Source organism: Patella vulgata, chromosome 2, assembly GCF_932274485.2.
Source record: "Patella vulgata chromosome 2, xgPatVulg1.2, whole genome shotgun sequence".
Classification (NCBI taxonomy): Eukaryota; Metazoa; Mollusca; class Gastropoda; family Patellidae; genus Patella; species Patella vulgata.
Window position 1 is genome coordinate 87,133,994 of NC_065880.2, and position 17,933 is coordinate 87,151,926.

Genomic DNA, 17,933 nt, shown 5'->3' on the forward strand with positions numbered 1-17,933 from the left:
AAACACTCGTCTGCGATATCCCTCTGGATGGAAGCGGACGTTAAGCTCAACATAAACTTTAGTAATGATGTAGACAATGATACGAATTATCTTATATAAGAATGCAATTAATTGAAACCGTCTTTACCAATTGGCTCATCTAGCAGGTTTCCTAGGAAACACTCGTCTGCGATATCATCCTGGATGGAAGCGGGCGTTAAGCTCAACATCAAGAGAAATCGTCATTGTTCATTATTTCCCTAATTAAATTTTTCTACAATATAAAACTTGTCTTTTGTAGAGCTAAGAATAAAGAAAACCGCCAAAAAATACAAAAAAAACAATCTTTCTATGAAGACATTATTGACAATAAGCTGCTGGCTAAATATCTGTAGAGTTATGACTGGTGACGTAAACAATAGGTGAGACTAGTTTAAATGAATTTGTTATAATACCAACATAGACGGCTTATATTCCAATCCGTTTGTCTTTTATTGAGAAACGTAACTGGTGTTGATAGAACGTTTTATCATTGTTTATATTATATACAGATGTACTAAATCTTTAAAGAATAAAAGAAATTTAGTCTGGTGCCGTTGTTCTCCAAAGATGTACTAAATCTGGAAGACATAAACCCCAAAAAACTTTCAAAGAGGTACTTATTCTGGACGATACCCCGCTCCACACACACACACACAAACCCCTGAAACCTGTTAAATCTGATATTGGGTTGGTCTATAAAAGCACTATATATATATATTCATCATTTACCGTGAAACAAAGTAGCAAAGCTGCACTACTTTGTTTACGGTAAATGATGAAAAGATAAAAAAAAAGGGTATGCCGACACAAACTGATTTCAACACTGGATTAATAATATTTAAACATTTTAAAGTACTTTTCGTCCGTCTTGGGACTATACATAAATAATGTCATTGTATAGAGATGGACAGTATAGTATATTTATACATATTTACATAGTAACACTGTGGTTTTAATTGGCTATAGTTACCATTGTCTATGGTTACATAGTATATCGTTAACTAATAACGTGTGTTAATCTATAGTATATGGGTTCAATGTATGAACAATGAGTGGAAGATAATCATGGGATAGATTTAAGAAAATTAATGAAGCTAATGGTCAATTGTTACTTATTGACTATTAAGTCGAGGAACGTATTTTTTAATAAAATGGTTTTCCATTAATTTCCTTTTCGTGGTATCATCGACTTTCATTTTATAAAAAGGGAAAATTTGGAATTTTACTTGTAGGTGTTGTGCACATTTATAGATATGTCTATTTACAAATAAGGGCCCATTTTCAATATTACAATCCCGTCGATGGTTGCGTACTCTATCCCGTAGATGCGTGGACGTCTCCCCTATGTAAAAATTTAGACACCCATTGCAAGTTAAGACATGTATGAAGTTTTTTGTGTCACAATTCATATTGTCTATATATATACAGAGAGAGAGAGAGCGTGTGTGTGTGTGTGGCATTAGCTCATTCATCCGCTTCGTCGCAGGTGTTGACAGAAAAAGCATGGCAATTTGAGTAAATACAGCCTGTTTATATCCCACCCTCCCTTTAACTAATTAATTTGTGTTTTTACGTTTTTTAGTATGTGTTTTTATTGTATTTGTATAAATATATACGAGACCCGCTTGAAAATTGGAACATTGTTTGTAGGATTACCACCCTTTCAACATTTTTTTATGTTTCAAGTATTGAGAGAATTTTATTCGCAAGGGCTAATCAATCTATTTGTACTTGCTAATTTTAAATTAAAGTCTCATAACGCCCAAACCAGTCTTCTGTTTTTTCTGATTGAGAGAAGAGAATAGAAATTAAAGATACATAATAGGAGATTAGATAAAGAGCTGGCAGTTCGCACTATAATAGTTAACAACAAGATACTATAAATTGAATTTGCTGAAAACTTCAGTCAAATTGATCCACTATGAACCGAGATTTTAGCGATTTGAATTTACGGCCTAATCATTATATCTAATTAGCAATAACTTGAGTAGAAATTCATAGTCTTTATAAACTTAGTGTACATTGAACATTTGTCAGACATACCGCTGTGTACTAAAAACTAATATTTTATTATAAATCGATATTATCAATGCCGTAGATTAACTCATAAACACTTCAGCATAAAACCTTCTTTGGAATATTATGTTTCATTTAATCATTTAATTTCAAATTTTAGTTAATTCATAGTATAGTATCTTATTGTTGTCGACACATTAATGAGTTTTTAATTACTATCTTATTGTTTATTTTATTGCAATGTCTTGTATAGTTTAATCTCCCCTCTTTAATTGTTATTGGTAACCTTGGTGTATATTGTTATTTCCTAAGATACCATTTTATTATAAATACCGATTTGTATATTGACAAAACATTCTAGGTTTCATCCCGTTTCCAGGACAGTTACTCTCTTGTCGGACGTGCTGTTCTCCGTATATGATGTTAAATGTTTTCCGGTAATAAATAGTCTCAAGGATAGTTCCAGTCTTTAGTTATTATCGAAGATTTACACTGTTACATTATATTTTTTTAGCAATGGCGTGAATGGAAGTAAACTCTTTTATATTAGTGCACATTCAACATTTGTCTGACATACCGCTGTGTACTAAAATCTAATTAATATTCAATCTGGAGAGTGTAACAAAATGGTGTCGATGTACAATTCATGGATTACGTTTATAGTTTGTTGTATGGTTTTGACAAATTGTGAAACAATATTTCTAGGGACTAGTTCTCCTTACAGGGGATTCGGAAATATCGAACAGCAAGAATCGAAACTAGTGTGGATAAAAGGGTGTAAAGATGGCGTAGTTGGTTTATTTGAATCGGTCAATATTTCTAGTTTGGTTTTTGAGTTGGTGATTGGGGGATGAGGCAACACTATTACCACAATCAGGATTCATTCTCCCAGCTATAGGACAATTGATTCATTTGATAAAAAAGCTAATGTTAAATCCTAACGAATATACACCATTTTGGATAAAATGGACACATACTACTGTGTATATTCGACCGGGTACAATAGACTACAATGGACACGTGACGATACATTGTCTATCAGATATATGGCATTTCGTACCGGTGGCCAGTGTCCATTGAAATATGCGTTGGATTTGACATGCAGCGTAGAAGATGTTACACATCATGCCTGAAAGTTCACAAATGAAGAGGAGGATGTGATCATGTAGAGAGTATATCAAATATCAAGTGGGCCCAACAAGTGTGATTGTTAATTTGGGAATTAACTCACAAACATTCACAAAGTATTAACGGATTTTATTTATTTATTTTGGGGGTTTTGTTTTGGTTTTTTGTTTCGTTTTTATATATATTTGCCACGATTTTTACGAGATGGCTCGATATTTACGAGAGAGATTATATTCGCGTTTAACGAAGTGTCCTGACTGCTACGGGATGGCCCGATATTTACAGGAGAGATTTTATATTGTGTTTTAATGCAGTAGCCCAAATATTATGGGAAAGACTTTACTTATATTCCTCAAGATGAATTGGGTGGTTATATACGCTCGCGCTCAGATTAGGAGCGAGTATGATGTTTTGTTTCGTATTCTGTTTAAAAAATAGAGAGATAAACTGTGAAAAATTTTGATAAATTCTTTCACAAATGTCTTATTTAATATAGGTGAAATGTGTTCAGATCATTCATTATTCTTTACCTTGAAGTAAAGCAATCTGACATCCAATTTTCAATTTTGTTTATGTAAATTCTAATGTAAATATTTTAAAATAGATCGTTACCTAAAGTCACTCCATAATGCACAAATCGATGATAGAACCTTGGGGACATTTACCTACATTTTCAACGGGGATTGGGATCACTGTCGGGGTGGGTATGGGGCTATTATATTTTTCATAGCACGACATTTCATTAAGCACCGGCCGGCCACCGTATGAAAAGGAAAAGACTACCGGACAAAAACAATAGCGGCCAATCTTAAAGAAGAGGCGGAAGTGAAAGAAGAAAAAAGAACGGAAATTATGAAGGAAGAATCACTGTCGGGTGGGGATAATAATATTTTTCATAGTACGACGACATTAAATACATTCGGTCACCGAATGGAAAAGGGAAAGACTACCCGACAAAAATAATGGCGGCCTGACACAACTTTTCTCAGTTTTTCGCGCTGCGTACGTATGAACAACTCAGCTAAGCTTGGTTATGTTACATGATGGCAGTTATCTACTAAAATCACCATCAGTACTAGTCAAATGCCTAGCCTACAAATTCCTGGAAGGAGTTAAGAATCTTCGACCCCGAATGGTTGGATGGCCGAATGGTTAGATCGTGAGTGCTGTATCATAAGGTCTGTCAATGAGTCAACTGGTGTGGTTTCGATTCCCCGGTTGTATGTGACAAGGAGTAGGGTAGCCTGTCCAACCTCGTGGGTTTTCTCCGGGTCCCCTCCACTGCTTAAGACCCCTACGAGCAAGCGAATTATTGAATCATATGTTAGTCCTGAAATGACCTAGTTTGTGTCGAGTGGACGTTAAACAACAGCCTGCCTGTTTGTCTGTTAGTCACCAATTAGGGGTAATTAATTAGCTCTTAAGCAACATTAAGCAAAGTTTGTTCAACTTTTGTCGCTCTTAAGTGATTATTTTGGTTTCATGACTTGGTTAGTTAGCATCTAGGCTCTGTTTCTGTTTATGGAATCAATTATTAAATAATTCTATAAATGGAAAATGTTTTAATGTGAGAACTAATATTGATAAAGAAGACATTAAAGCCAAGATCAAACTAAACGGCGTACAATCGCGTAGTCTTGAATGAACCAATCCCGTTTTTATCTGTCTGAAATTTATTATTGTATGCAGACGACGCTAAACCGTTGGAAGAGACAAGCGAGGATCTACAAAAATAAATAAACATTTTCCATGAATACTGCTACACATAAATTTTCCACGAATACTGTTTATTATGGAAAACTAAATATTAATATACATAAATTTAAGATAATTATTTTTAATGGAAAAGAAACAGATACATGCATCTTATATTTTAATAACTCAGGTACTGATGTTCTTGATTTTATTTCACGTAAAATAGATATCGAAACTAATTAGAAATCATAGAAAAGTATGTACGGAGTTTTATTAAAATGTTGTAAAGATAATTCAAGCATAGAATGTATAAACTGTATGTGTTTGATAAGGACTATATTATTATATATTTTCGAAGTTTGGGGCTACTCTAACATTAACAACATCGAACGAATCCATATGAAATATTGAAAGTACATATTATCACTAAAACAATTCCATGTCGTCATTAATAAATATCGATGATTAATTAAATTCTCGGGATATCCACTGCCCAGGTCCATTTCCATGTTTTTTATCTCAGAAACTGTTCTACATTAAGCTAACCACCAAGTTTATCAACATATACATCAAGCGCTCACTGACGCTGAGAGATCAGAGAATCTTCGCGTGCAACCTTTGACGTCACTCGAGCAGAAATCTCTAATCATCGGGTTGCCGGTTACGTAACTCATTAGAAATAAATATCAATTTTTCTGCATGTTAAATCCACCACATATTTAACGGCCCCGTAAGCTCCAGTACGAAAGGACATATATCGGACAGATACAGCACCATCACGTGTCCATTGTAGCACTGGTCTATTGTTGTCCATAGTACCTTGTCTAAGATATACAGTAGAACTTGTCCATTTTATCCAAAAGGGTGTATATTGGCCAGGATTTAACATCATACTAGGATCAAACGAATTCTCCATATTAACGCCCTTGAATGTCTCTCTTATGGATGTCCTTTTGTTATCGGCTACCCCAATCGCCAACTCAAAAACTAAACTAGAAATATTTGTGGACTCAAATAATCCTATTATTCCACCCTGGGTGCCCTTTATCCACACAAGTTCCGATTCCTTATTTTGGATATTCCTGAATTCTGTGTAAGGGGAACCTGCTTCAACTTTAATTACTTCACAATTTGACAAATAGACACCACAAATTAAAACAATAAACCGAGACCACCACAGAACAGCCATTATAATCTCGAGATCAAGACCGTGTTTAGGATAGAGCTAAAAGTTTAAATATGTATATAACAACACGTGTGGTTTACAGCTGATTCCTTAATCAAGTTTTAAGTCAATATATAAAACACGTTCAGTCCAGTATAAGATGACTTCTATCCAGTAACAATGTCATAGAATATAACTTTGATGTGTGATTGATGACGGAAAAAGTACTCTGAAACCAACATAGAGCATAACGTATTAGCCCATACATCATCCTATAAACAATAATCTTACTCGATTAGAAGTATCCAACTGTAATTCTCTGCAACAAATCAATGAAGAGTATGTAATATTTTAATACATACAGCGATTATTATGTAGACAATGAACGCATTAATAAATCAACTCCGTTATAAAAGGCACCAAAGACTGTTTTTTAACTTCTTCAGCATCCACCCTACTCTCCTGATTTAGCTCCCTCAAACTTCTGTTTCCTGCTCAGAAGAAATGTCTTTCCGGTAGGCATTTCACGTCTGACGATGACGTCATTGCCACTGTGGATAATTTTCTATACACCCAAGACAAAGACTTCTACAGAACTGGAATACAGGCTTCTACAACACCGATGGCAGAAGTGTATTACATTGAAGGGGGGTCATGTTGAAAAATAAATGCATTTGATTTGAATTTCTTGTTTCTTTCTCTGTTAGACTCACTACTTATGAATCACCCCTCGTAATTCAATAGAAACAGTACAGAATGAGTACTTAAAGAAACTATTTGGTGTTAAACAAGCAACCCCAAATTGCGCCACATTGGGGGAATTTGGCAGATTACCACTGCACATTCTCTATATGACAAAATGTATTAAGTATGGGTTAAATTTACTTTCTATGAACAAAGACAGGTATCCAAATAGATGTTATGAGATGCTTTATGCGCACCGTAATGTTGGAAGAGTAAAATGGGCTACTAAAATTAGGGATATGTTATATGTTTGGTCATATCAGCAAGTAGGAAATAGTGACAACTTCTTAAGCATGTTTAAACAAAGGGATCATAGACTGTAATATACAAGAATAGCACTCTGCAATACAAAACTGTTCAAAACTAAATTTCTATGCAGAAATTAAATCATTGTTAGAAGCAGAAAAATATTGATCCACTATAATAAACAAACAACATAAAGTAGCTTTAATCAGATTTTAAAAGTAATTAGCCACATCCTTACAATAGAATCAGGTAGAGCTATATAAATAGAGAGAAATAACAGGATATGTAAATACTGTTTGAATGAGAGAGTAGAATTGAAAATGAATTACATATACTCAGCCAAATTAAAAACTTGACACTGATGAATTTCAACATTTTTTTTTTCTGGTAAGTCAAATAAATTTTAAAGTGTTTTAAAGTAAGAAGCCTTTAATTTCATAAAATTGTAAAGTCACGTGGATCACGTGACTTTTGAGCATATAAAGATGAAAAACCTGAAAAACACGTGCAAACACAAACTCGTGAGGTCAATCGATGCAGGTTTGCTTAAACTATAGGGTGACCCATGTACTCACAGAAATACAGTCCACCGCTGATAGTTCGAGACTACCACTGAAGCGTGCACATTCGACGTGCCGAGACCAACTTTCTGACAGTATGATACTATAAATAGCCATGGCACGTGCAATTCTCTACAAATCTATCAACTATTACAGACGTAAAAAATTTATTGTTGACGATTTTGAATAGCAGTAAAATTAAGCTTCTTGGTTATTACAGCAGATTTAGAAATTACGTTCGTTTCATTTTTTAAATCGCTTTATCATTAACTGTACCGTTAAGAGCGGCATCTTTTGGTTTAGTACAAATAATATCTCTGAATAACTCAGGTTAGACAGGAACATGATACTAGCAGTAGTTTCATTTTACTTTTACAAGCTTCTTAAAACGATTGTTGAGCTACCTAACGTGCGTATTTCTAAATTCAATTTCTTGTTCTAGCTTTCTGTTATGTTTCGTAAAAAAGTAGTCTTGATTATACCGACCTGTCAATCAGACGTAGAATGGTCGATAGACTGGTTAAGCGAGACTAATTTCAAAACAAGGGTACGTAACCTATCTTTTACTCAAAAGTGTCTGGATGTTATGGACGACTCTTGGAACCAGTTTTCAGTCTATTATTTATACGTGATTAATGGTCATAGCTTATTAAGTACAACATGATCGTTTATTTAGTGACTATAATTGTGTGAAACTGATTTGAGGCTTGGCATATATATAAATATTGTGGCGTAATTGTCGAGATATATGGAGATATTTATTTATGGTGGGTCACCCTATAAACTGAACACGCACACGTAACTTGAACTGGAAAAACAAATTAAAATTGTTATTTTCATCTTTGTTAGAAAATGCCGCGCCTTTCAAATGTAGAACGTCTACGTCACTCCAGGAAGATCAAGCAATACGATTACGTCATCTTAGAAACAGATTTGTCACTGCAACCTCCACAAGTAGAGAGATGTTTGGTGGAAGGGTAACTGCACAAACTGTTCGAAATCGCTTGCAGGCTGCTGTCTTCGAGCTCGGAGGCCCTATAATGGAGCAATATTGACACCTCTTCATCGCCGTAATCGACTTGTGTGGGCCACAAGACACATAAGATTTACTCAAAGATAGTGGAATTCGGTTGTCTTTAGTGACGAATCTCGATTCATTTTGAGCTTTGCCGATGGCAGGGTCCGAGTGTACCGCAGACGAGGTGAAAATTACGCTCAAGTATGCATCAGAGAAGTTGACCGATTTGGTGGCGGCAGCGTCATGGTTTGGGGTTCTTTTTGTGCACATGGACGTTCTCATCTTCTTGTTGTCCAAGGAAACTTAAATGCTGTCCAGTACAGGGATCAGATTTTGCAACCTGTTCTTCTTCCGTTTATGCAGAGACATGGGCCTGGACTAACGTTTCAACAAGACAATGCTCGACCCCATACAGCAATTGCTACCCAGAATTTTTTAAGAAATGCCGGTGTCCAAGTCCTTGATTGGCCGTCGCTTAGCCCCGACCTTAATCCTATTGAACACATCTGGGACGAACTGGGTCGACGTGTTCGTCAGCAAGTGAATCCACCACTGACGTTGCAGGACCTTCTACATGCTCTTACTGAGCAGTGGCGACGTCTTCCTCGGGTTGTGTTTACTAATGTTCTGAGATCCATGAGAAGACGTGTGGCAGTACGAGGCGCTAGAGGAGGCCACAACCGTTACTAAACACTTTATTCTGTGAATTTCATTTTGGGGGGTACTGTGACATCACGAACGTTATCAATGTCAAGGACTTTCGGCGAGACGTATTCTTGCTTTCTGTTGATGTCAAGGTCGTCTGTGCACAACATAACATTAAATAGTTGCCTTAAACCAAATATTAAAAATCTAGTCCCAAAAATCCCGAGTGTCAAGTTTTTAATTTGGCTGAGTATATTTTGGTTCACTGTCAACTGTATGACAACCTGAGAACTATTTGCAATGTCAATAATTACTGTAAAAGGATACTTGCAGAGTAGTAATTGTGATATAATCTGTAACATAAGTAAGTTTATTTATAATCCTATGAAAAGAAGAGATAAATACTTTAGTAAACTAAAATAATGAAATCCTGATATAATGTGAGGTTATGATGAATCTGTGTAATAGTGTTGGTTTGTTATGTTTGTAATTTTATGATCTTGTCTTGGGTGTACTATGGGCCCATGACCTGAATGCTTATAAAAAATAAAACATTATTGTTATTATATTATATATTATGTACCTAACTAAAAACGACTGGAAATTTCTTCTTGAAAGGATTTCCTCCAGGGTCGACATCCTTAAGTCAACGGCACCAAAGAGAGATTACTGTGACCCCTGTCGCGGACTCCAAATCAGAGATAGGCCGTGACACTTTGGGGACAGATGTGACACTTTAGGACTTTCTTCAATTAAGTCTGAAACACTGTTTATGTTGTTACCAAGTTTATATAACAAATACGGCAAACTACAAAGGTTCAATACAGGAAACCTACAACATATATTAAGAGATACTTTAGGAGTTATTAAAATATCCAAGGTCTGAGTTTAACATCCTTAATAACTCAAACCGAACGGCTTAAACATCAAATGTTTTCTCCATCCCAGCCTCTCCTAGTCCTCCGTTTCCTCCCACAGCTAAAGACCCCTACGCGCAGGCGAATTATTGAAATAAAATTAAACCATATGTTAGTCCCGAAATGACCCAGTTTGTGTCGAGTGGATGTTAAACCCCATTTCTCTTTCTCACAAACTAAAATATGTACTATGACATTACTGTTATCTCATTGCGTTGAGTTAACAAGTTAGGAAATTGAAACTTTGTGTTTTTTTGTCCCCCGCCTTTCGAAGAAAGCAGGGGACTATTAAAATGGGTTCGTCCGTCTGTCCGTCACACTTTTTGGGACACAATACCTAGAATACCTATTCAATACCTATTCAGAATGAGAGCTCACCCCTTTAATATGATTGTGCCAACTTTTACTAATAATACTTCGAAAGCTTATTTAATCAGCTTTCGGAATATATTTAGTTGGATGTCCAGAATTTTGTAAGATAATGCGAAATTACATCTCTATTCTGAGCTAAAGGAATGGATAAATGATAATATATTCTACTTTCATTTGATAGACGTTACGTTGGATTTTTATTGGTTGATAAAAATAGATGAGTTTGGGCGACTGTTGAATTTATTCTGAATAGGTTGCCAACGAACAGGTTGCCAGCTGGATCGGTCGAATAGGTTGCTAGCCGAATAGGTCGCCAATTTGTGTTCGGTTAATATCTGTCACGTGCCAGCTATCACGTGATGTAACCAATTAGCCATGTGGCTTAAATTGTGTCACAGTGTCCAGTTTAGAAACTTAATTTACACAAACGCGTTGTATATTATACCTTCAAAACACCGTAAGTTCTTGTTCTTAATATCCTAATAAAGATTACCTTTCATCAGATTTTCTGCCAAACGGCGAAACGATCACAAAATACAGCGCTAAACTTACTCCAAATTTGTATGTTTACTATAGTGACCAGTGAGCGTGTCGAACCACCTACGTCACTTCCGGTATTAATAAAAATTAATTTCTCGCTTACAAATTATTTTTTGCATATGTTATAGGAGGGATTATTTCTAAATATATATTTATTATTTATGGAAACCTTATTGAAAATCGTTGGTCTTCCCCTTTAAGGTAAGCAGAGCGATAAACAATTTGATTGGCCGAGAATTTGGAACACAATAACTCTCCTTCTAATTGAGCTAGAACATTCAAACGTGGTGTAGGTGTTCATTAGGTGAATGCCTTGATGGAGTTCGAAGATGGACATTTTCTGCTTAGGGTAAGCAGACTTAAGCAATTTGATTGGTTGATGCTTTGGGACACGATAACTTTAGATCTAATTAGTGAGAGTGATAAAATTTTGTGTATAGTTTTATTACATCAATACCTTAACTTATCAATATTTTATATCTAATTACCAATAACTTGAGTAGAAACTCATAGTCTTTATAATCATAGTGTACATTGAACGTTTGTCTGACATGCCGCTGTGTACTGAAATCTAATATTTTATACTATTTTAGCAACGGCGTGAGTGGGAGTAAACTCTTTTATATTAGAGCATATTGAACATTTGTCTGACATACCGCTGTGTACTGAAATCAAATTCCTATTCGATCTGGAGATTGTAACAACATGGTGTCGGTTAGCTACAATATGTAGCTTTAAACAATCGATACACTCTAAGACAGTTTGTATTGATATAAGTAATTCTATCACAAATAATGAAGACGGGACTACTAAAATAGTTACCGAATAGTTTTTCTTTGTGGTAATGCGTTCTACATTTTCAAAGCGATGTTTCTTATAATATGCAAGCCGCCATGACATCGAAGAGATGAAATCTCGCTAAATATCGCGGCGCGTTAACCCCGCCCACCGCTTTCCATATAAGGTAGTGCTACGCTACTACTACTATCAAAGAATATCGGAACTCGCTGAGATGTCAATGACAGGAATCACGTGTCTCTGGTCTTTGAAATCGAAACTAAACTTAGACTTTTTCCAAAATGGATGAATGTTGCAACTGTGGGAAGTCTTTCACAAGTAGCAAGCCAGCTACTAAAAGATCTTTATTTACAAAAGTTATGGGTACCGGTAAGGAAAGAATAGACAAGACCATTAAAGAGGTATTTGAAGAGGAATATGGAATCAAATTTTCACCAAATATAAAAAACAGAGATTCCTATGTACATCATGCACTTGGATAGTGTCGAGAATGGCAAGATCAAAGATTACACAAGAGGGTGCCAAAAGAAAAATTCAAGAGACCTCCAAAACATCTGGTTACTTATCCAAAAAATAAAGAGTCCCAGATTTTCGCCAAGAGGTTGTAAAAGGAGAAGACTCAACAGCGTTTCCAGTTCACAGGTTAGAATTATAATGTAATTAACTATATGCAACTTTCACTACTTTCAGCTCTTGTAGCCTAATGGGAGATACCAAAACAATCTCTCAGTTTGCTTATCTAGATTTTAGCAAGCTTTAAATAAGTTTTCTTTTAACAAATATGCTTTTTGCCAACAAATACTTAATATGGGATATAGATGCCAGTCAGAATCTATCTTTTGGAAATAAAATATTATTATGTCTCCTTTATTATTACAATATTATTTGATTTTCAGACTGATGAAGACATACACAAAGCCAGTACTAGCCAAAGACCCCCAAAAAAGAAATATGTAAGATTTTCTCACTTTTAAAATATTAACAGATTTTCTGAGATCATTATGATTCAAATTATGATTATGTGCAAAATTTGTAAGATCTATAAGTTCATTGTGCAGTGCAGTTACCGGCATTCCGGAATATTGTGTAAACAGTTGAACCATATTCATTAACTTATTGAAATCAAACTAGAAAAAACATTTGATTTAAAAATGTCTTGTGATATGAAATGTTTAGTAGGGTTGGATGGCCGAATGGTTAGCGTGTGTGTGTTGTATCATAAGGTCTGTCAATGAGTGAAATGGGGTGCTTTCGTTTCCCCTGTTGTGCTTGACAAGCAGTAGGATCACCTGTCCAACCTCGTGGGTTTTCTCCAGGTCTTCCGGTTTCTTCCCACTGCTAAAGACCCCTACACGCAAGCAAATTATTGAAATAAAATTGAACCATATGTTAGTCCCAAAATGACCTAGTTTGTGTCAAGTGGACGTTAGACCTCATTTCTCTTAAATGCTGATGTGTTCTTTTTCAGGTGTCAATCCAAGAAAATGAAGTCAATAACGCAGTTCGTGCTCTCTACCAACGTCATTATAAAAGGGCTGCAACTATCCTTTGTAGAAGCCGAATTGGGTTTAAAAAGGCAGTATTATCAATTGTTGGAAATTTTATAAGAGATGAAATGATAAAATTATGCAAAGAGGATACATCATGTTTTATTGGTGGCAAGACTTTAGAGGGTATTGAGGCATTTAATTGGAACGACAATTATCAAGAAATGAAAGGTAACTGTCCCACACTGACTGGTTTACTTGTTAGTGCTTTAACCTCCAAGTGGTGAGTCAAGACGCTGAGTTTTGCAACAAGACAATGTAATTCAATAAAGCCAGTTTTGGGATGTTTAACATCAGTGATACTCTACAGTAGGAAGCCAAGATTATTGAATAATTTCCAACAGTTAAATTCACTAAAGTTATGGCTAGCAGGTAGTAAAGGAGAGGGAGAGAGAAATGGGGTTTAACGTCCACTCGACACAAACTAGGTCATTTCGGGACTAACATATGGTTTAATTTTATTTACATAATTCGCTTGCGCGTAGGGGTCTTTAGCAGTGGGAGGAAACCGGAGGACCCGGAGAAAACCCACGAGGTTGGACAGGCGACCCTACTCCTTGTCACGTACAACCGGGGATTCGAAACCACGCCAGTCGACTCAATGACAGACTTTATGATACAGCGCGCGCGCACGCTAACCATTCAGCCATCCAACCCCCCAGTAAAAGAGAGGTAACTATACATATTATCCCTACAAGTCAGTCTAATAAAACTGTCATTGGTACTTATTTTACTCCTTAACATTACCACTTCTAAACATTTTCTCTCTTTTTTGATTTCAAAATATTTGCAATGCATAGAGGATATTTGTCGTTTTAGAGTGAATAACATATTTTATTTCATCGAGAAGCAAGAAAACTTATATTTTCACGAATGCGTAGCATGAGTGAAAATATAAACGTTTTCTTGCTTAGAGATGAAATAAAATATGTTATTCACGACAAAACGACAAATGTTCTATTTATTTTATGATTTTACAATCATTTTAGGTAAAAACAACTAGGCAGTGGAATAACAGATTTATTTCACTGATAAAACGCGGTATTCCACTACTGATCATAAAATAAATGGGTATATTTCAATCAAAATGATAATTGTATATTGAAAAGCTATTCCATGTTTTATGATGTTCTAACCAATGAATGAATAATAATTGCTCCCTGAATCATAACATGAAGCATTTTTACAGTATTTTTCCACTTTGTGAATAATTATTTTTCCAAAATATTCATACCCGTATGTATATCTAAACCTTAATTTAAGGTGTTTGCACGTTTTAGTCATTTAGGACTGTGTACAGGAATATCTTCAACAATATCTGCTATTGATAGAATCAGAAAGAATTATAATGCTGATGTTTATGAATGGAAAAAATCAGTTTCAGATTACCTCCTGTTACCACCTGAATCTGATTCAACAATCCCATATATGCACAGTGATAATATGGAAAGTGATGAATCTTCTGCAGTTAGAGTTTCTACAACAATTAGAGTACAAACTCCAACATCAATAGATGAAACATCATCAACAAGCACAATTGAAAATAAAAGTAAGTTATCACAGATAAAAAAAAAATTTCGAGCTAATGCTAAAAAATTTGCGATAGCAATAGGTGTACCAACTATTTCAGCGGGCCCCCGTTTCCCTTATAACGTATAAAAACTGAAATCAGTTTTATCACTATAATTACAGTACAAATTCAGTGAAACCTGATTTTTAGTAAGCAAATTACATAATATTCCATCTTTGATTTTTTGCTGTTTATTATTATTAATAAGATATTACAATATGTATCTATTTTACTTCCAGGTCCACCATGCTTTTCCATTTGTTTTGATAATGTCAATCAGAAGGTGACCGTTAGACATCAGACACGAGATAACAAAAACAATGTTTAACATGGTGCAGAGTTATGCCGCTCTGGACAGAATTTCTACTTTGCATTTGTCAGATGCGGTTCCAACCCCGTGCGACATTTTGAAAATTCCATTAGAGTCCTATTTGCCTTCTGAAATGGACGAGATTGACTTACGTTCTGAAATGACAACAATGGTAACTAGAATCCTATGTAGGTATATACCAGCATTTGGTGGCATAAATGAAGATATTGTATGGCATATCAAACATCGTTACTCCAAAGAATCTAGCAAAAAGAGCATGCTGGTAAGTGAGTCAATGGATTTATTTCAGCTCCTGTCACAAACCAAGTATCTAGTAAAGCTTGATAAAGTTACAAATGATCCTAATTGGAAAACATAATCTGGAATGTCTTATCATTAATGAATTATGGTGACAGAAAGGCAAAAAATTATTGCTTGGTAAATGTGCAAAAAACAGAATGTATTTTACAGAAAATCTATATACATGTATATTTTGTGAAGAGTAAAGGCATAAAGCCATTCAATAATTACATCATGGTTGGTGCCTTAAAAATATCATGGTAATGACTGTAAACAATCTATATTTTAGGTTCCTCTGGGTGTTCTTGATAAAGATGAATCCAAAGTGTCTGATACAATTGATATTATGGAGAATTATCACCAATGTGTTCCAATTAAACCAAACAGCAAGCCATTAACTCTCCCTTTACATGCTGATGGTCTTAGTTGTGAGAGAGGAAATGACGCTCAGAGTGCACAGATAAATGCAGCCTCACCATGGGCACAACTACAGGGATTTGTGCTAAACATTCAAGAATGGCATAAACGGTGTTTATTACTTCAGGTATAATAATTTACAATATCAGTACTAAAGTATGAATCCTAAATATTACCTTAGATTTTAACCAAAATGAATTGTGGTTGTTGCACAATCTTCATTTTATGACAAACGATGAGAGAGAGGGGGGGGGGCTCTTAACACAAACTAGGTCATTTCGTGACTATAATGGTTCAATTTTAGTTCAATAATTCAAATAAATAGGTGTAGGGGTCTTTAGCTGGGTGAGGACATTGGAGGACCTGAAAAAAAAACAACGAATTGTCTTTGCGGCCCTACTTCTTGTCACCCTACTTCTTGTCACGTACCAGGTCACTCCCACAAACAATACGAGACAGACTAAATTTATGTTGGTGGTCAATATATGTTTTGTATTTCACAAAATGATGGAAATTAACATTATTGTTTTATTTTATTTCTTTCTCGGGATATCTATGACAGGTTATATAAAACCAGTAGTGGCAGGGAGAAGGGCACACTACACCACCTCAACAACTATTTCAATCACAGAAGTGTCACCACCAACATAAAGGAGAGCTTCAACTTTAATGAAGAATTTCTGGAATTCTGCACAGAAGGTTATGTTGTTTTAGCTGCGATGTCTTTCATGAACTTAAATGAAACCAAAGAGGTACCAAAAGATTTTCCTGCAGATAAGACAGATCAACAAAAGTATATGAACACAATATGCAGCAAGATACTGGATCTGATTTTTTTTGTCTAGTCAGCCAACTGTGAGAAAAATGATGGAAGAAGATGCAGAAAGTGCTAATAATGAGGAAGAATACTGTTTTTGCAGGCGACACAGAGCTGGCTCAAAATTTTTTGTAGTGGGAAAAACTGCAAAAATATATGGTACCACTTGGATTGTATTGATATGGAGGAGGCAGATATACCTGATGGAAAATGGTTTTTGCAGTGATGAATGTAAATATGACAAAGTAACCAGACACACAAAAAAAGAACATCAGTATCAGAAACCCTGTCCGACAAGAAACAAAATTATGCAATAGTTTTAATGAGGAGTGGACTTCAGCAAATGGTTAGGAAAGATGCTCTACGAGAAAATGACGGACCAAGAATTATCAATCATTGGAAGTTTGATATGCTTAATTTTTTCCAAAGTCATCATCCTAAATACTTTTTGGTTGGTCACCGCCTACTTTCTGCAGTAAATGGGGCTGTTTCACCAAGATTAAAACATACTCTAATATTGGACAGAACCATAAACCCAAATGGTGGACTTGGAAGAAATATAAGCATGGACCTGCAAATGGAATACTTTAATAAAGAGTATAAAGGTACAGATTTTAGAAGCATATACTAGGATGATATGGTTTATCTTATTTTTATGAGCCTCATAAAAAAAAGTTTAAGAGATTTTAACATCCACTTGACAAAAACTAGGTCATTTCGGGACTAATATATGGTTCAATTTTATTTCAAAAATTTACTTGCTCATAGGAATCTTTAGCACTGGGAGGACACCGGAGTACATGCTGAAAACCTGCGAGATTGGACAGACCCCTCTACTTCTTGTCATGTACACGTGTGGCATTGAAACCACACCTTGACTCAATGCACAGACCGTATGATCTAAAGCGTGAGCATTAGACCATTCGACAACACTCCTAAATTTTAGATGTCATATCATAACTAAAGTATGAGAACATCGTAAAAGTAATACTGTCAGTGTCAAAGGGTGCTTTTAAAATCTTTTTGATGTTAGGTAAAGTGAGGCGAGCAAGAGACTTAGAGCAATTATTTTATTTTCATATTAAGGCCCACAAAACTATCTCTCCA

At 35.3% G+C, this 17,933-nt stretch overlaps 1 protein-coding gene across 1 annotated transcript in view; it reads left to right on the forward strand.

The window, feature by feature from the left end:
- Positions 1 to 17,322, forward strand: part of LOC126812458 (uncharacterized) — a gene marked incomplete at its 3' end in the record, with an annotated part of 58,655 nt that extends 41,333 nt beyond the window's left edge. The window contains 6 exon segments of the mRNA XM_056098407.1: positions 15,222 to 15,300; positions 15,302 to 15,575; positions 15,882 to 16,135; positions 16,557 to 16,842; positions 16,844 to 16,931; positions 16,934 to 17,322. Of these exon segments, the coding sequence (XP_055954382.1) occupies positions 15,222 to 15,300; positions 15,302 to 15,575; positions 15,882 to 16,135; positions 16,557 to 16,842; positions 16,844 to 16,931; positions 16,934 to 17,322 (1,370 nt within the window).
- Positions 17,323 to 17,933: the final 611 nt, after the last annotated feature.